The following is a 26,174-nucleotide window of genomic DNA, read 5'->3' as shown; positions in this document are numbered from 1 at the left end:
GAATGTCTTGGGCATTCTACAGTGTTATCTTCAGGCCTGCATTTTCATCTTTCCATGGATGCACGCCTACTAGGATGTTTGAATTAGAAATACATGAATTATTGCCACTTGCCTGGTGCTGTCAAGGTCAGTAGCTACAAAGCAGTTGGCAGATCTTGCACATGCATTTCCTCAGCAGTGTCAGCCTTGTATTTGAGCTCTCCTGGCTGGGAGAGCTAACTTTCCTCCCTGGGATAGCATCTGAGGAACATTTTGAGTGTAACAGTTGAGCCATCCAGAGCTGATGGACTTTGGAAAATAAATATAGTGATCTCTAGCAGGTGATCATAAACACTCTTAAGCTGATTTCTTATTGCAAAACGATAAACAGCTCCAATAAATTGAGTCCATATTTTCTTCCTGACTTCATACTTTACCATTTATGTAAAAAACATATGGATTTCATTCTTTATATTTCATGTAGCTTTGTTCAAGCTGACTGGATCAAAATGCAAGAAGGTGCAGGAAAAAAATGGATCTGTATATTTATGAAGCAAATAAACATGGATTGTGTGTCACAGTTCTGTAAAATGCTGCTGTACCAAACTAAAGAACAAACAGAAGCAGAAGGTTCCAGTTTCCTTATCAGGGAAAGCAATGCATTGATACTCTTGAGCCTGTGCTGTGCATTTCTTATGACACACACATTCAATGACATTTCCAGGTTGAGCCCTTTTTCCTAAGCTTGGCATTATTTGACCTGAAAAGTAATTGCAAGATTTCAGCTGACTTCCACGTGGACCTGAACCCCCCGTGTGTGCGGGAGATGCTGCTGGACAGCTCGGAGCCCAGAGCCGAGGGCAGCCAGGGACACTGTGCTGGCCAGAGCTTGGTGCATGGAGTGCCTGAGTCCTGCCTGCACTACATCAAACAGGTGAATTCTCCTCATTCTGTGTCACTGCTGAGGCTCTCCAGTGCCTTTGAGCTGTGTTGTTATCCCTGTGTGGTAACCAGAAGGCAGATTTTCTCTGGAGTTTTGGTCGGTGTGGAAGCCGCCGCCCAGGGCTGGCAGGCAAAGCTCCAGGGAGAGTTTGCCAGTGCTCAAGGCTGGTGAGCCCCTGTGGCCGTGCCCAGGGCAGGGTGTGGGGTGTGGAAGGGCAGTGGGATGGTCAGAGCCCGTGGTGCACACTGGGTGACAGCTGCTGCCTCTCTTGCAGGGGGTGTTCTCCGTGACCAACCCGCACACTGAGATCTTCCTGGTGGCCCGTGTGGAGAAGGTGCTGCAGGGCAGCATCGCCCACTGTGTGGAGCCCTACATGAAAAACTCGGACCCAGGGAAGGTACTGCCTGCCTGGGGCCATGGGAGTGTCTGAGGGATGCTGTCTGCTGCTGCAGGGCTAGGGTGGGCTGAAACATGGGTCGTTCTGCAGCTCTTCTGTTTCTTTCTGGCAAATACAGTCTGTCCATTCTGGTTGCACTGTTCCCAGGCTGGGTTCAGTTGGGCTGTCCTGGGAGACTTGATTTCTTCCCCTGGAAAGAGGCAGAGGATTTTTGGAAAGAGTCAAGCATTTGGGGCCAGACCTTTCCCCATTACACTTCAGCAAGCCAAAGCCTGGGCTGGCAGGAAAAAGTGGGACACTTCATCCCCAGAATTAACTATCTGCATAAAATCATGGAATCCTTTATCTTGGAAAACCCCTATAAAATTATTGAGTCCAACCATTAACCCAGCACTGTGAACCCCACCACTAAACCATGTCTCTAAGCACCATATTTACATGTGTTTTAAATACCTCTACCACTTCCCTGGGCAGCCTGTTCCAATACTTGACAACCCTTTGAGTGAAGAAGTTTTTCCTGACATCCAAGGGAGAGGTCCTGCTGCTGCCCCAGCATCAGTCTCTGCATCCAGGTGGAGCTGATGCTGCCTTGTTGCAGCCAGTCAAGACTAATTCCTGAAAAGCCAATTACAGAATACCTGGTAATGATGGCATTCCCTTGGCACACTTTGTAAGTCAGTTTTGGAAAATAAACGAATGTCCTTTGGTAATAGAGCACTAATAGCCTGACAGTTCAATCCTGGGGGGTTTAACAAGACTGCCCACAAGGTTTGCTATTGCTTTGTGAAGTCCCAGCTGTAGGTGGTGTGAAGTGACAGGCAGGGATGTCTGTCAGCTGCACTGCTGCCTGGGGAGCAGATGGAGAGATGCTCCTCTCTGGAGGCTGCAGCACCCTTCACTGCTGCTCTGGGGCAGCACCAAGGGGCTGGCTCACGCTGACCTGCCTCTCTCATGTTTTGCAGACTGCCCAGAAGGTCCATAAGGTGGCCAAGCAGGTGTGCAGCCGTCTGGGCCAGTACCGGATGCCCTTCGGCTGGGCTGCCAGGTCAGTGCCTCGGGCTGGGCTCTGCCTCAGTGGGAACTGCTGCTGCTGCTGCTGCTGCTGCTGCTGCTGCTGCTGCTGCTGCTCAGAGGGACCTGGGACACTGCTGGGCAAAGGGCCAAGTGACTGAAGTCACTGAAGTTGCAGCCTAGGGCAGTTTGGTTCCAACTCCCAAGAAAGAATTGGGATTGGCCTGAAATGCTCTATCTAGAATTAGAAACAAAATATTAAAAAGTAAACAGTGCTAGGGCTGGGAAGGCAGTAACCTTCCTACTGACCTGTAGCTGCTGCTATTAGAGCAGGACATTCCTGGTCCATGCTACCAAGGGAATCACTGCAGAAGTTCCCTCCTGGCAGCAGCCATTGCCAGGGACAGGAGGAGAGCAGAGAGCTTCCCATTCTGGCAGTGGCAATCAGACAGGGTTTGTTTTCTGTCTTAAACTCTGCTTTAATTGATGTTCTTGGGAATGGCTGGAGGTACTGATCCCATTCCCTTGCTGTTCTTTTACTGGGACTGATGTCAGTGCTAACTCCCTTAAGTCTCAGTCAGAGGAAGATGAGATCCTTTGCTGCCTCCTAGTGCTGAATTGTGTTTTGGTGCTGACAAAAGGGCTGGGAATGACACGGGAGCACAGAGAGCTGTCACGGTGGGCTGGAGTCTGGGGCTGTTCCACTTGCCATGTGAATGTTCCTGTGATGCTGGCTGCTCATCTTTGAGATGGTGGCTTTGGGATACAGCTGGATCCTGGGAGCCAGCACTCAGCCCCCTTCCTAATGCTGGGCTCTGGGTGGGAGTTGACTTAGACTGGCTTCAGGTCTGTTCCTGCTGGTGAAGAGCTGCCTTTGGACACCAAGGAGCTGTGTGGGGTGGTGTGGGAGCTGTGTTGCTCTGCTTCCCTGGGACATTTCCCCTGTGGGTCTCAGAGAGAGGTGCTTGCACAGGAGAGCACAGATGCTTTAATGTTCTTATTATACACAGACAGCCATTATTTTCAAGGGCAGAGATGCTGGTATTCATCCAGGACAGAGTCCAGTCTCCTGCTGTGGCTTCAGGAGGAAGCTGATGCATGTCCCCAAATTGGTTTCTATAGTGCACTCCTTTCCTAGGAGGGTTTCTGTGCTCTGACCCCATTGCAAGTGGGAAGATGCTTTACCACTAGGTGTTGGTGGGAGGAGATGAAGTGTGTTTGTGATTGTGGACCAAGCTTGGAAATGGGCTGAATGTGTCCTGAGCTGGCTGGAGAGGAGGGAATGGATAATGATATCCCCTGTGATTTCATGTGACAATTGCAGCCTGGTGGGGTCTAAGCAGCACGTCAGGGTGGGAGAGCAGGCAGGTCTGAGGTGCTGGGAGCAGTCACAGGCCAGTGAACCTCTTGCCTGATGAACTGCCTTTCAGATCTGTCAGAGACCTCTGTGTCTGTATATTTACCAACATTTAGAAAATACACCTCTTCTTTTCTGCAGACCAGTTTTCAAAGACTCCCAGGGCACTCTTGATGCTGATGGAAAATTCTCACCCCTGTACAAGCAAGACAGTGGAAAACTCTCAAATGAAGATATGCTGAAGCTTTTAGCTGAGTATAAGAAGTAAGTGTGAGAGGCTGGTGCAGGGGCTGGGCAGGCATTTTAACATACATTTTTAAACAGTCAAGTGTAAGCATGAGATGACAATTTCTAAAATACTTGGAGGGTAGCAAAAAATGATGATGTGCTCAGTACCTGAGCTTTCAAGGTTCACTCTTGTTCCTTTCTCCCTAACACAGACCAGAGAAGACAAAACTGCAGGTCATTCCAGCCCAGTTAAATATCATCATCAAAGACATCCCACTAGACTTCACAAGTAAGGATCTTTCATCTTAACATAAATGCTGATAGTCTGAGCCTCAGAAGTTAATGCTCTTAGGGGGGATTTTGCTGTTTCATTAACAAGAATATCTCAGGGCTGCTATGAGGAATGAGTAATTCAGCACAACCACTGACTTGTAAGTCTTTCTGATGCATTCTCTGGAGGAGATGTGGTCCAAGTGCAGAGATTTACATGAGGGATTGATCTGCTTTACAGTTTGGCCATCACATTCTAAATCCAAAGGCAGCCAGCTGCCTGCTTTTGCACCAGTCTTATATGACATTTTTGACCCATAATATTCTAGGGCTTTACAAACACAAGCAGTGTGATTCTTTAGCTTGTAAGAAAATGAAGCAAAGAAAGGACTTGTGATGTGTTCAGTGTCATTCCATGGGCTTTTGGCAACTCCTTCACGGGTTATGTAGTCTTATCTCCTGTCCAAAAAGCTTTTCTAGTAGCCCTAATTTTTTTTCTGCTGTTATTCTCTTACAGATTGTTTCACAGCTTCTTATGTTCCTATAAAACCTTTTGAGAAGGGCTCTGAGAATGTTGCAGTTGAAGTGGAGGAGCTTGTCCCAGAAGTTGCAAAATACTGTTACCCCTTCACTGTCTACAAAAACCACCTCTATGTCTACCCCTTGCACTTGAAGTATGAGAACCAGAAAGTGTTTGCAAAGGTGAGGGACCTGGGAAGTGATCTGGGGGGGTGATCTGGGCAGGGACCTGGGGGAGGACCTGGGGGAGGGACCTGGGCAGGGACCTGGGGAGGGATCTGCAGCCAGCTTGGTGTGGGCTGAGTGATGCTGCTGCTCATCCTCCTGCTCTCTCCCATTTCAGGCAAGGAATATTGCTGTCTGTGTTGAGTTCAGGGATTCAGATGAAGCTGATGCCAGGCCATTAAAGGTGGGTTAATGGTACCTGGAAACGGGGCTGCCATTTGGCCACTGCTGGGTGTTCTGTACCAGCCAGGCTGAGCAGGGCAGGAAAAAAGCACTGAGTTTCCATGATCACTGGTCTAATTTGGCCAGCTGATTGAGGGTGGCAGGACCCTGCATTCAGCTCTTGTTTGTGTTTGCAGTGCATATATGGCAAGCCCGGGGGCCCTCTGCTGACCACAGCCGCCTACGCTGCCGTGCTGCACCACAACCAGAGCCCCGAGTTCTATGATGAGGTAAAAGCAAAGCCTGGGAAACAGCACATTCTCCTGGATGCCACAATGCCAAGGGGCTTTTCAGGATACCTCTTTTTCCAGGGCTGGGTATGGGTAAAGATAATCACCAGCCCTTTGCCTCAGCAGAAGGGCTCAGCAAAGCCAGAGCCTTTGTCAGTTTTTAATGTCAGTTTGTTTTCTGCTGTCTTTACTGTCATGCTTTGTGCACTCCAATCACACACCCCCATTAATATGTAATGTTGCAAATGTGATGGAAATGTTAGGAGTTATTTAAGATGGGTAAGAATGTGTCTCATGTAACTGCATACAACATAACATTTGTGAAATGAAATAGAGCTAAAATATTACTCCACAACTAAAAATACAGTCTGATCTATCATGATATCATTTTAGATTAAAATTGAGCTTCCAATTCACCTCCATCAAAAGCATCATTTGCTTTTCACCTTCTATCATGTCAGCTGTGAAATTAATACAAAGGCAACATCGAAAAAACAAGACACCGTTGAAACTCAAGGTATGTTCAATGCTTAAATTACTTCTGTTGGAGTGTAAAAGGCCAAGATAAAATGAATGTAGGGACATGAAAAAAAAATGTTATTAATATTCCAGCCTATCTGAATTTTCTTTTCTAAAATAATAATACAAAATTATAGGTCTTAAATGGAATGAACTCCATGTTTTTAATTTATATTAAAGCTCAAATTTTCCCTGCAGTATGACAACTCTTTCTGTATGTTCCTGACTTGATTTGCACAAATGTGCTGTTGTCAGGCAAGTCACCAGTAAAATCTTGCTGCAGGATCAGGGTCTCAGGGGCTGATCCTGCCAACACAAGGCATGTGCTCTCCTGGGTCCCATGGGTTGGGAAGCCTCTCCTTTCATCCAGCTCTCAAAGGAGCCTTATCCTGGTGCCTGGCCATGGCTCATATACTGCTCCTGCCCCTCACACCCACTCCTGCTCTGTGCTGTGCCTGAATTTCCTTCACCAGCTAAAGGGTGATTTAATGACACTGATGTGATTGATCCCTTGCTGAAGCCACTTGCACAACTGCAGGTTTGGACTTCCTGGGGTGAGACAGAACTCTGACAGAGCTGGGCATGTACCAGTGTGTGTGTGCTGGCTCTGACAGAGCTCAGACAGAGCTGGGCATATACTTGTGTGTGTGTGATGGCTCTGAGAGATCTCAGACAGAGCTGGGCATGTACCAGTGTGTGTGTGCTCACTCTAGAGCTTAGACAGAGCTCCCCATGTACCAGTGTGTTTGTGCTGGCTCTGACAGAGCTCAGACAGGGCTCAGACAGGGCTCCCCATGTATCAGTGTGTGTGTGCTCACTGTGACAGAGCTCAGAATGGCTCCCCATGTACCTGCGTGTTTGTTCACTCTGACAGAGCTCCGACAAGGCTCCCCATGTACCAGTGTGTGTGTGCTGGCTCTGACAGAGCTCTGTGAGCTGCCCATGTACCTGTGTGTGTTCAGGCTCTGACAAAGCTCGGAATGGCTCCCCAGTGCCTGTGTGTGTGCACTGTGACAGAGCTCAGCATGGCTCCCCAGTACCTGTGTGTGTGCTCACTCTGACAGAGCTCAGAATGGCTCCCCAGTGCCTGTGTGTCTGACCCTCTCCCTGTTGCCCCTGCAGTGGGTTTCTCCTGGGCGCCGCTGCTGAAGGACGGGCGCATCCTCACCGCGGAGCGGCAGCTGCCCGTGTCCTCCTGCCTCCCCCCTGGCTACCTGGGCCTGGGGGACCCTGACTCACGGAAGGTAGGAGGGCTGTCTGAAAGGGCTTGGATGCAAAAAGGAGAGGAAAGTTGAGCCTTTGTTACCACTGTAAATTCTGGGTTTCTGCTGGTGCTTTGCTCAGCTGTTAAGATCTCTGCTGCAGGGCACCCCCAAAGCTTAAAGTTCTTAGTGATGGGAGGCAGGACACCTTTAATTCCACTTTCTCTGGTTCTGCTGGTTGCAGAGGGTATTTCTGTGGCAGGCTGGGCTCGTGCTTTCTGTGCATGTTTTAATGGGAAAAGTGGTGTTTGTGCTGGGGTTGTTCTTCCACCCCAGCCAGTACTTTCTGACCAGGTGTCTGCACAGAGCCACCTTCTCACCACAGTCTGAAACCAAGTGCTTGGATGTTGTCTGTTCACAGCAGCCCAGCATGGATGCAAAGTGGGTGGATGGAGCAAAGCCACTGTTTAAAATCAGAATCCATTTGGACTCAACCATTTATACCCAGGTAAGTCCAACACCTTAAGAACTTCCAGCACAAATGCAAAGGAAGAGATTTCTTTGTCTCTACTACAGCTGAGCCATAGGTGGTGTGGGAAAGAGGGCCCTGGTTTTCAAAGCAGCACTGAGACCCTTCTGGAGCAGCATGGCTGGGATTACTTGCAGGGATCTGCTCCTTGGCTGGATGGGATGAAACAGCTGAGTGATGGAATGAGCCTAGGGAGAGGCTGATGTTTCCTTGGCCAGTTGCACTATAACTGGCAGGACCAAGGAAATATTTGAGCAAATGACCTGTTTCAATGATGCAAAAGAGAGAACTGGTGGATGTGAGAGGTTTCTCCAAACTGTAGAATCATTAATGTTGAAAAGACCTCTAATATCATCAAGTCCAAGCTAATATTAGACTTTTTATTAAATTTTTTTGTTTTTTTTTTAAAGTTCTGTAATAACAGCAGACACAAGAAAACAGTCCTGGTTTCCCTTAAAAGCAGTTCAGGCTGTTTAACCAAGTCCTAGTGTGGTCTGCTGTCTTATGGTAGTGGTGGATTTCCCTAAGTTTTATGTGATCTGCAGTAAAGATCCCCAGCACATTCTCTAGGGCACCTCCTGTCAGCACTGCTCCTGGGGGAATGCCCTTGGCTGGATGTCATCAGCTACATTTACATTCAGAACAGCTTCTAATTCTGTTTTGGAGATTCACTGATTCTGTATTGCACTGAGAGCAGCATAGTAGTTGTGCTTCCCACCAAATTACATTTCCAGATGCTTTTCAGACTTAAATAACCTAGTAATTAAATCTAACCTTGGAGAAGGAGGGAGAGTAATGGGAAGAGAGTCTGCCTCACATGGACAGTAGGAGGCTGGTGATACAGGTGGTGAGGCAGTTTCTGTGAGCTGCAGCTGCTGAGAGGGTTTGTGTTTCTCCAGGCCAGTGTTGTTTGGGGATGGGGGCTGAAGGTAGTACAGCCACAGGAGAATTTTAACACTGCTGGAAGTTTTGTGCTTGGTGTTGAGGTTAGTTGGGATCCAGGGGCTGAGCAGTGATGGGTTTGCTGGAAAAGACAGAGAGCAGCCCTGGGAGATGGCAGGTGGGGATCAGAAGCACTGGCAGGGACGTGGGGCTTGCTGGGGACTTGGCCCACTGCTGCAGGTAAGTCAGCAGGTTTCCAAGTGCAAGCAGCAAAGTAGGGGCTGACAAATGTTGAAGCTGCTGAATTCATCTTTTTGTGTCTTCCAGGACATGCACTTGCACAAATTCTTCCACTACTGCCAGCTGGTTCAGGCAGGAGCTAAGGAGGTGCCAGGAGAGCTGATTAAATACCTAAAGGTGAACACTGCCTGTCCCATTTGTGTTTTTACAGAGTGCCAGCAAATACCCAGAGCCCTGCCCTGTGGGAACACACCCTTGCTGGGCCAGTGCATCATGCAGTACCCTTACTTTTGCTTTATCCTATCAGGGCTAGTATTTAAATGAAATGTTTTTTCATGTCCCTACATTCATTTTATCTTGTCAGCTGATTTTCTGTGTGCTGCTTCCCTCTGCCTTCCACAAGGGATAAAGCAAGCAGTCAGCATTGCTCTGCCATGCTCATGGCAAGGCTCTCTGCTGGTGGACTCACACACTCCTCCCTTGCTGCTCTAGGTTGGATTCAGCCCTTTAAACTGTAGCACAATTCCTTGTTTTCTGGAAGCCCATTCGAAACAGGAGGTTTTTTTCAGGCTGAAAAAGATTTGTGAGAGTCTCAGCCAGTTAAATTTGAGCAGAGGTGACCTGTGACCTAGACCCAGCTTTTTGGTAATCACTGCAGCATGAGTAAGGGCTTTGGAGCAGGTCCAGCAAGGGCTTCTGCACGGAATATTATTCTTGGCTATTTACTGTGATGTTTCCTTCCATAACTGCCTGGTTTTGAGAATGGTGCTGTAGCAACAGCTCCACTTTCAGTGGTGGGGATGTATCATCACAGGGTTGCTTAATGTGTGTCAGATAATGTATAAATATGTTAAGAAATAGAAATAATAGCATATTTTGAAGCCAAGCACTAAAACCACAGTGGCTTTGTTGTAGCATTTTGCCAGGTCCCAGTCCTGCCAAGCCCCACTGCAGCCTACAGACAGGGAGATGGGTATGTGCTAACCACAAGTGAAGGATTTTTAACCACCACCTCCTCAGTAATCTCAGTAATTTAAATAGCTAGATATAGATTTTAAAACCTTTCATTAGATTTGCAGGTTTCAAAACTGAGAATGAAACATGCTGCCTTTCCTAGATTCATATCACGAGCTTCAGGCACAAGAGCTCTGTGAGACTGGTGGAGAGTGTGTGCACAAGACAATCCTGACCTTCACCAAGTGCCTAAACTCCACTTCCAATAGCAAGCTATGCTCTTTGAAAAGTCTCTCTGAAAGTCATTGGGCAGCAGTTTTTCATGCTCCAGAGGCATTTGTGGAAATGGGACTTAAAAAACTGCCACAAGTGATGAGAAGACTTAAAGGCAAAACTTTAGCCTTAAATTCTGTGCTTTTCAAATCAAATAATAGCATGTGACCTTTAATTAAGTCATAGCTGGCAGGACACATCTGAGAGGAGGATTAGTACCTGCTATGAATGATTTATGTTGCACCCTGAAGGTTTTCAGCTGGGATCTGTCAGCTGGAAGGAGGCAGCAAGTTCTGCTGTGACTCCAAGTTGCCCTGTCCTCGAGTGGGCTGAAGCATTTCCACACCCTGAATCCTTTGCTAATGCCTGTCCCATTGCCACAGAAATGTCTGTAAACGTTTAACATCTGCAACATGTTGAACTAAAAGTGTCTGTGTTCTGAACATCTGTTTTAGTGTTTGCACGCCATGGAGATCCAAGTAATGATTCAGTTTCTACCTGTAATTCTTATGCAACTATTTAGAGTCCTCACCAACGTGACACAGGAGGATGAAGTAGCTGTCAACTGCACCATGTGAGTCTTGGGTGAGCCGTGCAGTGACAATGCAGAGCCACAGCTGGCAGTGCAGAGCAGGGTCTGTGCCCCAGTGCTGGGTGGCAGCACTGGCTGTCCCTGCTGCTGCCTTCCCTGGATCATCTGGGTGCCATGGGGGCATTGTGGGGCTCTTGTCCTGGGAGTGGTGTGAGGAAAAACACTCTAAAGATACTGCTGGCCTGTAAAGAGAAAGGGTCTGATGGCTCTGGGAGCTGAGTTGTTGTATCTAAAGGCTGCAGAGTGCCCAGGCGTGTCCCAGCTGCAGACAGCAGCTGTGGGGAGCAGTGTCCTGGTCTCATCCCAGCACAGCTGTACCTGAATCCCTGTCAGGACTGCCCCCAGGGCTGGGTGTGGCTGCTGCAGCTCCAGCTGTGCCCCACAGGCAGCACGGGCTGGGCACTGCAGGCAGATCCAGCAGAGCACCTTCCCTGCCAGGCACAGGCAGTGCCCCTGAAACACATCTCTGTGCCCCAGGAACACATCTCTGTGCCCCAGGAACACACCTCTGTGCCCCAGGAACACACCTCTGTGCCCCAGGAACACACCTCTGTGCTCCTGTAACACACCTCTGTGCTCCTGTAACACATCTCTGTGCCCCTGGAACACACCTCTGTGCCCCTGGAACACACCTCTGTGCTCCTGTAACACACCTCTGTGCCCCTGGAGCACACCTCTGTGCCCCTGGAGCACACCTCTGTGCTCCTGTAACACATCTCTGTGCCCCTGTAACACACCTCTGTGCCCCAGGAACACACCTCTGTGCTCCTGTAACACACCTCTGTGCCCCAGGAACACACCTCTGTGCCCCTGGAACACATCTCTGTGCTCCTGTAGCACACCTCTGTGCCCCTGGAGCACACCTCTGTGCTCCTGTAACACACCTCTGTGCTCCTGTAACACACCTCTGTGCCCCTGGAACACATCTCTGTGCCCCTGGAGCACACCTCTGTGCTCCTGTAACACACCTCTGTGCCCCTGGAGCACATCTCTGTGCTCCTGTAACACACCTCTGTGCTCCTGTAACACATCTCTTGCTCCTGTAGCACATCTCTGTGCCCCTGGAACACATCTCTGTGCTCCTGTAACACACCTCTGTGCTCCTGTAACACATCTCTGTGCTCCTGTAACACACCTCTGTGCCCCTGGAACACATCTCTGTGCCCCAGGAACACACCTCTGTGCCCCTGGAACACACCTCTGTGCTCCTGGAACACACCTCTGTGCTCCTGTAACACATCTCTGTGCTCCTGGAACACATCTCTGTGCTCCTGTAACACACCTCTGTGCTCCTGTAACACATCTCTGTGCCCCTGGAACACATCTCTGTGCTCCTGGGACACATCTCTGTGCTCCTGTAGCACACCTCTGTGCCCCTGGGACACATCTCAGTGCCCCTCACCCCGTGGTGCTGCCAGCCTCTTGCTCTGGGCCAGTACAGTGTGCATCCTGCCCCAGGACATCCTGCTCCCATGGAATGGAGGCTGGAGGCTGAGCCCTGCTCCCCAGGGATGTGATGCCTGCTGCAGTCACAGCCCTGCACTGTATGATGTGGGTCATGAGAACTTCTCCTTTGTGCAGCTCTTAATTCCACTCTCTGAAGCACCAGAGGGTGGGGACAGGGGACCAGGTGACCCCAGGTACCTGTTGGGTGACCAGCTCCCACTTTCATTTCCAGAGATTTTTATCAAAGCTTGGCCTGGTTCTTTCCAGTTGTCAGTAGCTTTCTGTTTAATAAAGTGCCTTTTCTCATCATATTTTCATAGCGGAATTTAAAACCCACTTTATCTGATAAATGGCTTGTAAACTCCTCCTTTGTGGTTTGGAGTCTATGACAACATGCAATAGTTTGTTGTTCCCTCTGGCTGGGAGTGGAATGTAAATCCCCACTAGTGGCTGGGGAAACCAGGCTCTTGCTGCCTAGGGGTGAGTCCAGAGGACTGGAGTGTTCTCCAGGGTCTGCTTGATCTTCCCACACTGCAAGGCAACAGCCCAAAATAATCCAGGGCATGTAACAAGGAGCATATGATGTAAATAAAGTAAAAGAAAAAAAGGAGGCTTCCAGAATGAATAAATTCTGGGGATGCAAGGAGGTATCAGATTATAACAGCAATGGACAGTGTTCCATCTCACCTCCTCGAGCAAGGAGTCTGGAGTGTTAAGTCAGCTTGTCTGAGCTGTTCCTGGGCCAGCACAGAAATGGACAAGAGGCTTTGGGCACCTCATCTGAGGGCTTTGAGCAAGGATGGTGCAGGAGCTGTGGGGGGTGCTGGCCTGCAAGAACTGTCACTCTGCACATCAGGCTGTGCCAGCAGTGAGGATTTGGGGTGAGCAGGATGGGACACACGGGTGTTGCCAGTTTCTGTCAGCTGGAGGAACCTGCCCTCGTGTTGTGTGCTGAGCACAATCCACATTTCTCCCCAGGGTTCTTCTGCACATTGTGTCCAAGTGCCATGAGGAAGGTCTAGACCACTACCTGCGCTCCTTCATCAAGGTCAGTGGTGGCACAGTGTCCCTGGAAACTGGTGGCACAGTGTCCCTGGGCACTCTCAGGATGGCACAGTGCCCTGGGCACTCTCAGTATGTCACACTGTGCCCTGTGGGCAGCCAGGCTGACCCTGTTTGTTGCCTCAGTACGTGTTCCGCGCTGAGAAGCCGAGCGCCAAGCAGGCGAGGATGACCCACGAGATCCTGGTGCTTGCCATGGCCACCATTCTGAAGCAGTCAGCAGACTTTCTAGCCATCAATAAACTACTCAAGGTGAAGTATGGGCAGTGTTTGACTGCCAAGGGTAGAGGGGAGGGAAAGGGGGTCTGGTATAAAACCCAACACTTTCCCCATCTAAACCCACTGCCAGGGCAGCTCCCTGCATCCACATCCTTGAGGTTCTCCCCATAAAAGAGACAAATTCTTGCAGGGAACCTCTGTTTAGGAGACAGCAAATGCTGTTCATTTTGCCATTTTTACCTGTTTTCCTCAAGCCACACCTGAAGGTGACTCATGGGAGGCAAGCTGAGTTTCTGCTCTGCTTTTGCAGGGCTTGCACCCCAAACTCTGCTGGCTCTTGCAGGGTGCATTGGGTTAAATCTGTTCCCACCCTATTCCAAGCCAACTGTGCAAGCACAGCTGTGCTCACAAAAAGCCATTTGGGTGTGAGCTTTCCCTCCCACATAGATGCTTCCCCAGAGAATCAGGGAATATCAGTCATGTTCAATCTGAGAATAATAGTAATAGTATTCTTTGTTCATTCTAGTACTCGTGGTTTTTCTTTGAAGCACTGGCAAAGTCCATGGCAATGTACTTACTGGAAGAAAACAAAATCAAGGTAAAAATGAATGTGGCCAATGCTGCATTACAGAACTCCTCCAAACTCCTCCAAAAGCTTTTCTGAAAAGCTATCTGACTCTCTGTTAAAAAAAAAATCAAACAAAACCTGCCAAGCTGAACAGCTTGACCTTCTTTTTCACTTCACTTTTCCCTTTTCCACCCTTTCACTCAGGGCATAAAAAATTAATTTTTTAAAAATGTATTTTTTTTTAATGCAAGAATTCAATTGCAGTTGTAATTTAAGAATTCCAGAAGTCCTTATGGCTTGTGCAGCCTCCTTTTCTGTTACTGTGTGTTGCAGTTGCAGCCAGTGCTTTTTTTGGTCACTGTTTTATTAGGAAGCAACAAAAACAAATGCTAAAGGCCTGGTGGCTGTGCTCAGCTGTCCCCAGCTGCTGCTTGCAGCACTGAGCAGGGCTGTGCTCTTGGTTGCAGCTGCCCAGAGGCCAGAGGTTCCCTGAGTCCTACCAGCACGCCCTGCACTCCCTGCTGCTTGCCATCATTCCTCACGTGACCATCCGCTATAATGAGATCCCTGAGGAGTCCAGGAATGTCAACTTCAGCTTGGCCAACTTCCTGAAGGTCAGCAGTTTCTTTCCTTCTCCCAGGATTTTGTCAGGAAAAAAAAAAAAAAAAAAAAAAAAAAAAAAAAAAAAAAAAGGTAGACAATGTGAAATATGGAGCAAGCAAACAAATGTGGTTTTAATTTATCTTGTCTTTGGTTTTTTTCAGTTGTAAAAACTCTCGTGGGGATAAGCTTTCCTAAGAAAGAAACTTTCTCTTTCCAAAGAGACAGTAACTCTGTGTGTTACTGAGGGTTTTCAGGCATGCCTGAAAATATGGAACCTGAAATATGTATACTCTCATTTTAAATATTTCTGTTGTCCACTGGAGACTTAAGTAAGATCATCAAATGATTTCAGAGAAACAGGATCATGAATGTTTTGGAAAGTCAGCAGCAACCCAGAGGATGAAATCTGGCTGCTGGCAGGACAGTAGTATGGAGAGGATTTAGGATGATTGCTTTTGTTTTTAATGGTTGGTCACATGTTGCTGTTTTTTCTCCAGCGTTGTTTGACCTTTATGGACAGAGGATTTGTTTTTAACTTGATAAATGATTATATTTCTGGATTCAGCCCAAAAGACCCTAAGGTAAGCAGTAGGTTTCTTGAAAAGTGGTTTGCAGCTGTACATATCTTCATCAGACAAAGCTTTGTAGTGATTATTTTATACAACTCTTGGGGGCCTTTTAGGCTCTTATTGCAGTGTCTTTTAGAGGCAGAGACCTCTTTGTCTGGGCCAAGAGCCTGTACCCTGTTCTTTAAACAGGACATCTGTACCCAGATGTTCTTTAAAGTAATGTAAAGAGTCAGAATGAAAGGAAAAGTGATTGATAGCCTGGATGAAAAAGACAAAGAAGTCCCAAGTGACACCTGTATGCATTGGCACTTAGGGAGAGCAACACAAGAATTTGCCAATTGTTAGTGAGTTTCACTAGATGCTATTTATTAGATTCTTCAGTCCTTGTGCAACACGTGCATTGAACTGGAAGAAAATGGGTCAAACTGAAAATATAGTTTGTGTTTGTCTTTTTTTATCTCAGCTGCTGGTTGAATACAAGTTTGAATTTCTTCAAACTATTTGCAATCATGAGCACTACATTCCTCTGAACTTACCAATGACTTTTTCCAAACCCAAGCTGCAAAGAGTTCAAGGTATGTTCTTTCCTAAGAGACTGGCTAAAGAGTTATAATTTATTATTCCTGATGGCTTCTGCCTAGATGAACTTTGGTTTGATGTCAAGGAAATGTATGTTCTGGTTAGGACATTAATTAACCTCAGGACAAGATGCTTTTCTGTCAGGTTTACATAATTTTGTTCCAGAATAGTATGCAGTCAATCTTTTCAGTATTTCCTGTATTTAAGTCTACATGGGACCAGCAATATCTGGAAGGCACTGCCTGTGTTTCAGTAAATAGGCAAATTGTGCAATGCAGTCCCTTGTTGTCAGGAGTGTCAGCCTCCCCTGAGTGGGTGTCTCATTGATGGGTCCTGAGGGAATGCAGGAGAGCAGAGTGAGCTCAGAGTGCTGCCAGCTCTCCCTGTGGCCACCAGAAGGGGATCCAGGATTCCTTCTGCTTTCTCACTGAGCAGGAGCACAGCAGTCACTGTGTCCCAGCTCGTTCTCACACCTGCAGGCAGCAGCAGAGCTGGAGGCTGTGCCAGTCCCTGCTGCATGCCAGGGCTGTTTGTGCTGTGACACCCCCACATCCACACTGCTTCCACTGTCACATCAGTTCTGTGGTCCTGCAGCTGCTCAGCTCGGGGTGCAGGGGCTGGCAGGGGCTGAGCTGAGGCTGTGCAGTGTGGCTGGAGGAGCTCTGGCACTGATGGCACTGCAGCCCCTTCTCCTCTCTGGGTCCTGATGGCTCATCTGTGCATGAATGCAGTAAGGGTTGCCAGGATTTGATGCCAATGGCCTGGCCAGAGTACTGGAGAGGAAAGAAAGGTTTGGGATTCCCCATGTAAAAACCCCATGGATTTATGATTGATTCTGGAGGAAAGGGCAATGTTTGGTTGTGCCTCAGGGTGAAGCCATGCAAGTCCCAAAGTGGTTCCACACACATACAGGTGGCAGAAGCAGCAGTAAATGACATTTCCCTTATTTTGGTAAATATCTGACTCCTCAGAGCATTCTGGACCAGCTGCTCATCTCTTACATCAGTTTGGCTGCTTGCCTGGCATTGTTTAGCAAGGAGTATTGCTAGAAATGGCCAAGAAAAACACACCCAGGGTGCCTCCCTGGTGCTTGTTAGTGGCATGATAACATAAGGATGCTCTTTCCTGGTTAACATTCACCTCTGCATTGGTGAGGGTTGAATTGGAAAGGTGTGAGTGCAGCTCATCTCTTCTGCTGTTTTGTTGTGACTGGACCTACCAGCTGGGGGTCACATCCAGCCATGGCAGCAGAGCTGCCCAGGTGCAGAAGTGCCTTTGCAGAGGTGCCTGAGCCCTGCCTGCCATGGCACAGCCACGGGGGGATGCACCTTCACTGCAGACCTGTCTGGTGTATGGACAGAGCTGTGCTTACAGGAGAGACCCTGCTGGTGTGTCTGACCTCTTCATCAGCCTGCTGGGATGCAGAGGGGGGATGCCCAAACCCCTGCTGCTCTGTTTCTAGGAAAAGAAGGACTAGTCCTCAGGGAGGTGGGAAGAGAGAGTTTCTGCAGCTTCAGCCAGTGCAGATGGGCAGCTCACATCCTGCTGAGTCAGAGTGTAGCATCTTGGAACAGCAACTCTGGAACCTCCCAGCTAATGCAGGGCTGCTTTTGGTCTGTCCCTGCTGCCTCACGTGGGGACATCAGCCAGAGCCTCAAGCTTGGCCTCATGCCAGCAGCACACAATTAGTTTTGCAATGTTGTGATGGGAAAGAGTCCAAGGGATTGACAGAAGCTGGGACTTAAGCAAAGGCCTCACAAATAATATTAAAACATGACATACTGTCCTGTTTCTCCAAGATTTTGAGCATTACTTGTTCCTGTTTATTTTTGCTGTCTTTTTATTTGTCCCTTTTCTTTTTATACATAATTAGATTTTTTTTTCATTTGCTGTGGAACAGTTCACTTCAGTAGGTAGGTCCAACTGGAATGATCAAATCCTCTAATGTCAAATTAAGTATGCACTTTCCAATCAATTAGCTTGCATTCAACTAATTTAATAACCATGATGTGTGACAATTAGGCATTTGCTAACATGACTAACAGTGAAAGCTAGGTAATGTTCCAGAATGCTTTTTCTATCCTCTGAATCAGAGTTTCACAAGTCAGTAAATGCTAGTTTTGAATCAATGAATTTAAAAATATCTTTGGCAGCCACAGAACTGTTGGAACCCTTTGGCTGGGATTTTCAAACCTGAATGCACCCTGCCTTACCACAGAAGAACTTTCATACCTCTGGGGTTTTGGAAAAAAAAAGTCTGAGCTGAGTAAAAGGCATTTGTACCTTTAGGGGGAAGAACAGAGAGCTTTGGGGTTATCCCTGTGCTGGCTCTAATTTGGTAATGGCCTGGCAGAGATGATGGTGTCAGGACAAGGCTGCTCATGGCAGCCCCAGTGCACTGACCACAGTCAGTGTGCTGCCACTGCCCTGCTGTCTGTCCAGGCACTCAGCAGAAGAGATGCCTTGTCCTGGTAGCAGCCCCTGCTTTGATCAGTGTCTGCCTGAATCTGTGTGAGATGCAGGGTACAGGGCAAGTTAAGCAAGGTGGTGAGGTACTGAGCTGGCTTCTCTTGGCAGCCAGTGCAGCCTCTGAGGGGCTGTGTTCCATATCTGCCTCTGGCAAGCAGCAGCCTGCAGCCTGGCCTGTGTCCAGCTGTGCAGAATGGGTGCAGCCCTGGCTGCATCCCTCATCCCAGCAGCACCATGTGCTTTTGCTCTGCTCTCTGACCTCGGGAGAAGGAGCACAGGTTCGTGGGGGATGTGGAATGAGCTGCAGAGCAGCACTGCTGGGGCTGGGTGGCCAGGTAAAGCCACCATTCCCACTGCCATTCCCACCCTCCAGCTGCTTGGTTGGTATCCCTGATGCCTGCATGGTTTGGAGATTTACAGGACAAACCCCAGTCAGGAACAGAGCACCCCCAGGCAGTAAGCTGTGCTGTCTTTCCCCATTTCAGCCATCTCTGACTCACAAATCACTTGTTGGAGAGAGATGCAGAGCATCCCATTGCAGAAATCCTTCCTTGAGGTGCTGCTGAAACAGTGAGGGCTGAAATTAATGAACAGCCTGAACTAGAAGACACCAAGTTCTTTGGTATGACTTAGTTCACTGGTGGAGAAAGCTGTATGGTCAGTCCAGCTTTATTCAAAGATGAGTGCACTGAAGGAAAGTGGTGAGCACTGTTTGGGGGCTTTGTGGCTTACATGACTGTTGTGTCTTGCTCTGAACAGACTCTTGGAACATTTCCCTTAACCATTGCCTTGTTGTTTCTTTCAGATACAAATCTTGAGTACAGTTTAACTGATGAGTATTGCAGGCATCACTTCCTCGTGGGGATGCTTCTTAGGGAAGCCTCTGTTGCCTTGCAGGACAATTATGATATCAGATATACAGCCATCTCAGTCTTAAAAAATCTCTTGATCAAGCATGCCTTTGACAACAGATACCAGCACAAGGTCAGGCCTGTTTTGTTGGCTTTTTAACTTAATTGAATAGTTGAATTTTATGAAAAAAAATCATCACATACCACAGTTTTAGATATTGCATAGGGCACCAAGGGTATTCTGATTGCTTTTTAGGGAATTGTTGTAAATAACTGATAGTTATGGAATAACAGTAATAGCTCAGAAACCATCTAGGAAATAACTGCAGCCCTCTTACTCATGCTGAGTATTTAGGTAATTAAGCCCTAAACCATTAAGGAACTTGAGAGAGTCATTAGCCAAGAGTTATTCAACAAAATTAGGACATCAGTGATGTTCTGGTCTTGGGCCTAAATTCACATCCTGTATTAATATGCTGTAATCAGGAAACAGAACTGATCTCTGTTACAAGTCAGCTGCCTCTTTTACTGATTAGTGACTCAGAGCAGAGGATCTTGATTCTCATGAGGTGCTGGATTTCCTCTGGGTGGACCTAAGTTTTCTTTGGTCAGAGGCTCAGCACATGACAATGCTGGAAGAGGCTGGAAATGGGTTTGTTTTATCTTGGTGCTGCTCCCTGCTGACCCATATGCCCAGCTGTCTGTGCAGACACTACCTGTCCTTGCTCTAGCCTGAAAATGTGGCTCTGTTAGAGTTTTGGTCCCCATGTGCTCCAGTGTGCTGCATTCCTGAGTGTTGTCTGGGAAGATGGATGGCTTCCTGGCATGAAGGGTGGGAGGAGTGCCCAGATGTGCCAGGGGCTCTCATGGGCCCAGAGCCAGCTCCTCTTCCCTCCCTTCTCTGCCTGTTTGAAGGCCCAAGCTGGAGGTGGGCTTGCTTTTCTCTGCAGTGGGGATACTAATTCAGGAGCTGTTTGCTCCCTTGGTGTGCAGCACTCCCCCAAATCCTCAGAAACTCCCCCTTAGTGCTGTCCCACAGGATATTTGTGTATGAGTTGTGCTCAAGGCAGTGTGACCAGGAAATGCCTGGAGCCAGGACAGGATACTCAGCTGATGTCCAGAGACTCCAAAGCAAAAAATCACATCACAGGCAGGACAGGCTGAGCATGTGTTGGCAACCCTTGCTCCAGCCAAGGAGACCCTGGCTCCATCAATGCCTGAGAGGAGGTTTTGTCAGCCCATGAGTGTTTTCAAGATTTCTTTTATCTTTTGTCATACTGAATCAGAAGAAAAAAAAATGGATTTCTTTATTATTTAAAAGGTTCTACTCAATTTGCAAGCTTAAATTTCTTTTTTTTTTAACCTTTCAGACAAATCCTGAATAATGTATGTTTATAAAAAAGAATTGGATGTTAAAGAATCCTCCATTTAGAAAATGTCCATCCAATCATTTTTGATCTGTACCAGTTATAATCCAAATTAATTTCTTCCTACAAACTGTTTTCACCAGAAGCATTTGCTGTGGAGAATTTCTGACTGTGGAAGCAGTAGCCAGCACCAGGCATGGAGCAAATATTTCTCTTACACTGCTCCTGGGTGTTGCACTTAAAAGTCAAACTATGCAAGTCAAGTGCCAGTCAAAGAGTTAGGAAATCCAGGACTGAATTTGTCACACATCCTGTACGACTGGGAATGTTATTTAGCCTCCAAAACCCCTGAGTGCCCCAAGCTTGTTGCTAGAAGGGTGACACTTCCCTGGCACCTCTAGAAGTGGAGATGAGCAGCCAAACCAGCTCATGCTCTCAAACAGCCCATCAGTGTGTGAATAGACATGTGCAGGTGTTGTGGCTCCTTGCTGAGTGTCCCCTGCCTCTTTCAGAACCAGCAGGCCAAGGTTGCCCAGCTGTACCTGCCGCTGCTCGGGGTGCTCCTGGAGAACCTGCCGCGCCTGGCCGGCCACGAGCCCCTCGGCTCCTGCCCTGCCTCCAGCCCTGTGAGTAGCACCAGGCTGCCTCTGCTCTGACACAGTTTTGGGCAGTGTGGGCAGTGCTCTGGGGGAGCAATGAGCTTGAGCAGGACTGGGGCTGGGGCTCCAGCAGCTGTTCTGGGGAGTTGCCTGCCTGCCTGCCCGAGAGTTGGTGTGTGGCTCCCAAGTGGCCTCAGCCTTGCAGACTAGACTTTCCTCCTTGCTGGAGCAACAAAAGGACAAACAGGATATCAAAAATAACAAATGGGACATCTGAGAGAAACAATTCAAAATTTCAACTCAAATGGTGAAAAACAAAAAGGAAAATGTACTATGACTTACTTTAATATGTTCTGCTATTCTCTGTACTCCTCCCCAAGTCCTTTGTCTCCTTGTTACAGAAGTAAGGAAATTTCTGTTTTCATATGTGTTTTTTTAAAAACCTGCTCTAGTTTGCCATTTTGTATTTCATTATTTCTTTCAGTAAGAGAATAGGTGTTATCTTTTATTGGTCACAAAATCTTATATTGCTTTACAGGCATCCAGGGATGAATTAATATGCAGTTTTCCATCCCCCTCAAGCAGATCCAGCCTGGTTGCAGACAAAGATCCAGGTAAATTAATTTTTCTAAATTCTGAATTTTCCATTTATTTTTTACACAGCTATTACCAGCCTGAAGCACCCAAAACCCATTACCCAAAACCTGAAACAGTCATCTCCTAAAAGACCTCACAGACTCTGCATGGTTTTCCCCAGATTGGTGTCACCCTAACTGTCCTTTCCAGATTTTTCTGGCTTTGGCAAACCCCATCTGTGCTGCCTGTGCTGTGTGACAAGTGCAAAGGGTTTAATTGTGGGGTCTGGGGTTTTTTTCAGCCCTTCCAAATGGCCATGCCATGAAGAGAGAGGACTCAAAAGGATCCCTGAACTCAGAGGGAGCAAGCAGTTCCCCGGATCAGAGTGAAAATGTAATGTACCAGGGGTGGGGAAGAGCAGTGCTCAGCCTGCAGGCTGTGTTAAATAATGGGGAGGGAAAAGGAGCTCCCTGTGGTAACACTCTCCAAAGCCAGCATATATCTCTGGAAACAAACAGATTGATGTTTAACAAAGGGCAGAGTCATGGGTCTGGTATGCTTTCCCTCTTCAAACACTGCTGAGCCAAAAATAGAATTGGTGACAAATTACTTGTTGAAGATGAAAGGCAAAATCTGTGTGGAAAATCTCTGCTCCTATGGTGCATTTATCCATACTCAGATGTGCTCCCTGTGTGTGGGAGGGTCTGAGCCTGGCTGGACCCCAGTGCCTGGTGCTGGGAATTGGTTTCCAAATGTCTGAGAAGCAAAGCTCCATCATGGGAGATTGCCAGTGACCACTGACTTAAGATAAAATGTTTGCAGGAAAAACCTGCCTAGGTGAATAACCACAGGCCCAAACTTGCAGAAGGTGACTGGGGTCATGCCACAAAGACTTCTGACCCCACTATTGAGACAGGGGGGTATTCAGTACTTTTCTTCCTGGCAGATTGCTCACATGGAAATCAGGTATTTGTGCAAACCAGTCCCTGGTTTTCCTCGAGGCACTTTGCAGATATCTTGGGTTGGCGTGAATCATTGATGCATCTTCAGAAACTTTGGCCCTTGCAACAAGCAAGGCAAAGATTATCTGGGCTCATGGCTGTGTCCTGACTTGCTTAGAAGAGGAGGGGCCTTGCAAGCTCTCCCCATAAATCACAGAGCTCTGGGACCAAGTACAGCCGAGCACTTGACTCTCCAGCAAAGCCCTGAGCACGTGCTCCAGCCCTGCTGGTGGGGTTTGCAGACAGGGGTGCTGCTTCCAGATCAGCTCTTCCCCCATGGCCAGACATCCTCCTCTTGAAGGTGCTTCAAAGTTTTTCAGAGCTGTTGGAAGCAATCTTTCTGTTAGGGGATGCAATATCCAGAAAACCATGTAAAAGCAATGCCACATGGAGGAGCACAGCTTCACCAGTGTCTGCAGAGGCACACACTGTCATTGCCCCATTCCCCTGGAGTGAGCTGTGTGCTGGTTTGATAGTTTGGCATGGTCAGTAGCAAATCTCTGGCCATAGCACCATGTCTCCAGCTCTAAAATGATTGTTTATTTCTGCTTTATTATGAGTCACATCCACAGCTTATCCCAGAATAAACAGCAAATAAGAACAGTGGATCCCTCTCCAAACATGTGAGGCAAAGCTTTAGGAGAAGCCTAGGGCTCAATCACATCCATTTATCTAAGGATACAGCTCAGGCAAGCACAGAGGATGAAAAATAAAATTGGTGTCACTTTAGAAGTCATGCTTCCCACCACACAATGCCCAAGCCTTTCCCACATAAATTGACTCATCATCAGGATTTCACTCTACTTTGCTTGAGTCACTAAGTAGGAAGAAAATCAAAACAATTCCAAAAAGCAAGGGGAGGAAAAAGTTCTTAAGATGAAATGTCCTCCTTTTTTTAATAACTGACATTTTGTTTTGAAGTGTATGTCTTTAACAGAAAGTCAGGACTTTTTGCTTTAAATGGTGACAACCAGTGATTTTTATTTTTTTTTTTACAAGAACTGGCTTTAAAAATGTCCAGGAGCTTAGATGCTGCAGAGAGCAGGGGAAATGACAGCAGACTGCTGTGTGTTTTGCTGGATAGGCTGTCATTCACTGCCCAGACATTTTTTCTCTGAGCAGAGAAGTGTTTGGGATGTGCCCAGGATTTCCAGCTGCTCATCACTGGGTGAGCTGTTCCCAAGGCACGCTGCTGTGGGGTGCACACGTGGGGGGCAGGAGGGATGCCAGCACCCCTGCTGTGAGTGCCAGGCTTGCTGTGCCCATCTGCACAGGCCCCCTGGGCTGCCCTGTCACCCCTGTGTCCCCACAGATCCGCAGGAGCTCCATGAGGAGCAGCATGTCCCACTGCAGCCGGCTGGACCAGTTTGAGATCCGCACACTTCTGATGTGCTACCTGTACATCGTGAAGATGATCTCTGAAGGTTGGTGCCTCCTGCTCTCTGGAGGCAGCCAGAAAGACAAAGGACCATCAGTTTTGGTCTGTAAGGTCCCCACTTTGAGTTTTTTAAAATCTCAGTTCACTGTTCTTCATTTTCTTTCAGATACTCTTTTAGCTTACTGGAACAAATTCTCCCCCCAGGAGCTGATCAATGTCCTTGTGCTTCTGGAGTGAGTATCTTGAGGCTGATGTTCAAACCCTGCACCTTTGTGTGGTCAGAATGGCTAAGGAGGGGGCCACAGTGCCTGCACTGTCCTGTGCAGCACTAGGGGTGTCTGGCCAGGCTGGAATAACACGTTCTTCCTCCCTCTGAGGAGAAGCAAGTGTGTATTGAGGAAGCATGACACCATGCAGTGGCAGTGCCCTGTGCTCTGTCTGGGGTGTGTCTCACCACCTGTGGGTTCAGCTTCCCCTGTCACTGTCACAGCCTCCACTTTGCAGCAAATTTGGGGGAACAGATGGGTGAGATTACAAGGATGTGCCACAGAATTTTGAAACCAAGAGTGTGAGGTCAAGTGACTTGTAAATACAGACCCAAACCCTTGTGCACAGAAAAGTGTGTCTGCAGGCAAGAACAGGGTAGGTTTTAAATGCTCTGGATTATTCCTGATCTGCAGGATCTGTAACAGATATGTATTTCATTTTCTCCCTAGGGTGTGTTTATTTCACTTCAGATACGTGGGGAAGAGAAATATTGCCAGGTACTGCATCCTTCCACCAGGTGCTGGGGTGTGGGGGTCGTTCCCGTGCTCCCTGCCCCAGCAGAGGTGGGAAGGGCTCATGCACCCCCACGCTGGGCAAACCCCAGTGGGTCTGGGGCTCTGCTCAGCTCTGAGCAGGGACCCCTCACCTCAGCACCCTGCCCCTTCCCTCCCCTGCAGCTCCTGCATGCGACCCCCAGGCTCAGGCGAGCGCAGGTTGGCAGTGTCCCCCCCAGCCAGCTGCAGGTGAGATGAGTCCCTGCTGCATCCCTGCTTCCTGAGCAGCATCCCTGCTTCCTGAGCAGCATCCCTGCTCTGCTGTTAGCCCTAGGGCCTTCTGCAGCAGCAAGGTCGGCGTGGTGTGGTCGGTCCCGCTGGGATTGTCCCAGACCCGTGTGTTGGAGGGAAGAGATCTCCATCCTGCTGCCTTGTATAATCCTGTCATGCTGTGGCTGCTGCTGCTGCCCAACCCCTGTCTGTGCTCCCCCTTGCAGGGTGCAGGATGCCTGGCTGTCCAAGCACACGGCAGCTGAGAGGAAATCACAGACCATGCCGGCGCTGCGCAGCAGAGCTGGGCTGCGGCTGCAGCACCTGGGCAGCCTGGACACCTCCTTCACCCTCAACCACAGTATGTACAGCAGGGCAGGGCCAGGGCTGCCAGCCTGCTGGAAAAGGCATGGAGCCATTTTCCACTTGCTGCTGGCTGCCCCAGGTTACTCAGATTCTATGGAATTGCAGTGGTCACCAGGCTCCCTGCAATATTCCTACGTGGGTGAGGGTGGCATTTAAGCCAGCCCCTAATAATCACCCCTGGGACTTAGGACTTGTGTGGCTTTCTGCTCTGCCTGTCTTGGCTCAGCTCCCTGGCTGAGTGTTTGTACAGGTTTGGGTGGAGAACTGGGCAAGCAGAACTGCAGAGCACAGAGACCTGTGCTGGGATCTGCCTTCAGCCTCTCCGTGTGGGTTTGTCCCATTGGAGCACTTTGCCATTTCCCCTCTCTGGAGACAACTTGGACACCTCGTGCTCTGTCTGGCTTTAAAGACAGTGATATCAAGGGGCAATACAGATTCTGTTTTTCTGGTGTGGCATCAAGCTGAGGCAGCTTCTCTGAATGGAGTTGGCAAATTCAGCATCTTGCTGTTCTTGCATCATTTCCCAAATGTGGTGAAATGCAAGGGGAGAGTCTTATCTATATCAGCACTTAGATTTTTTGGGAGCTGGAGTGTTGAAGACATTTTCTCCTGATTTTCTGTCTGTCCACAGATGCAGGTACCTCAGAAGCAGACATTGTGCACCAGGCATTACTGGAGGGCAATATTGCCACTGAAGTGTGCCTGACAGTCCTGGACACCATCTCTTTTTTCACTCAGAGTTTCAAGGTCAGCACTGAAATAAAAAAAGTTGTAGAAAAGTGTGCTGTGTTTTTATATGTATGTGGATTTTGGTGTTCTGTTCTCCTAGAGTGGAAGAGTATAGAAGGCTTTACAAAAGCAAATAATTTGCAGCTTGTTTATTTTCCAAAACACTGAGAGTTTCACAGGGTCTCAGAG

The 26,174-nt window shown here is 48.2% G+C and overlaps 1 protein-coding gene across 2 annotated transcripts in view; it reads left to right on the top strand.

The window, feature by feature from the left end:
- Window positions 1–26,174, top strand: part of DOCK11 (dedicator of cytokinesis 11) — an 80,877-nt gene that overhangs the window by 29,009 nt on the left and 25,694 nt on the right. The window contains exons 12-40 of one of the 2 annotated variants that reach the window (XM_056491241.1): window positions 704–913; window positions 1,197–1,319; window positions 2,282–2,364; window positions 3,829–3,951; window positions 4,128–4,204; window positions 4,703–4,887; window positions 5,048–5,113; window positions 5,289–5,381; window positions 5,775–5,898; window positions 7,023–7,144; window positions 7,524–7,610; window positions 8,841–8,930; window positions 10,436–10,554; window positions 12,997–13,066; window positions 13,207–13,332; window positions 13,826–13,897; window positions 14,335–14,481; window positions 14,968–15,051; window positions 15,503–15,614; window positions 18,893–19,071; window positions 20,818–20,931; window positions 21,443–21,518; window positions 21,782–21,873; window positions 23,794–23,905; window positions 24,026–24,092; window positions 24,576–24,623; window positions 24,804–24,869; window positions 25,118–25,251; window positions 25,888–26,003. In XM_056491241.1, coding sequence (XP_056347216.1) covers window positions 704–913; window positions 1,197–1,319; window positions 2,282–2,364; window positions 3,829–3,951; window positions 4,128–4,204; window positions 4,703–4,887; window positions 5,048–5,113; window positions 5,289–5,381; window positions 5,775–5,898; window positions 7,023–7,144; window positions 7,524–7,610; window positions 8,841–8,930; window positions 10,436–10,554; window positions 12,997–13,066; window positions 13,207–13,332; window positions 13,826–13,897; window positions 14,335–14,481; window positions 14,968–15,051; window positions 15,503–15,614; window positions 18,893–19,071; window positions 20,818–20,931; window positions 21,443–21,518; window positions 21,782–21,873; window positions 23,794–23,905; window positions 24,026–24,092; window positions 24,576–24,623; window positions 24,804–24,869; window positions 25,118–25,251; window positions 25,888–26,003 — 3,117 coding nt within the window. The remainder of the gene's footprint in view (window positions 1–703; window positions 914–1,196; window positions 1,320–2,281; window positions 2,365–3,828; window positions 3,952–4,127; window positions 4,205–4,702; window positions 4,888–5,047; window positions 5,114–5,288; window positions 5,382–5,774; window positions 5,899–7,022; window positions 7,145–7,523; window positions 7,611–8,840; window positions 8,931–10,435; window positions 10,555–12,996; window positions 13,067–13,206; window positions 13,333–13,825; window positions 13,898–14,334; window positions 14,482–14,967; window positions 15,052–15,502; window positions 15,615–18,892; window positions 19,072–20,817; window positions 20,932–21,442; window positions 21,519–21,781; window positions 21,874–23,793; window positions 23,906–24,025; window positions 24,093–24,575; window positions 24,624–24,803; window positions 24,870–25,117; window positions 25,252–25,887; window positions 26,004–26,174) is intronic. The other variant, XM_056491242.1, reaches the window with a different exon arrangement.

The sequence above is a fragment of the Oenanthe melanoleuca genome, chromosome 4A (assembly GCF_029582105.1).
Source record: "Oenanthe melanoleuca isolate GR-GAL-2019-014 chromosome 4A, OMel1.0, whole genome shotgun sequence".
Classification (NCBI taxonomy): Eukaryota; Metazoa; Chordata; class Aves; order Passeriformes; family Muscicapidae; genus Oenanthe; species Oenanthe melanoleuca.
This window is presented reverse-complemented; position numbering and strand designations above follow the sequence as displayed.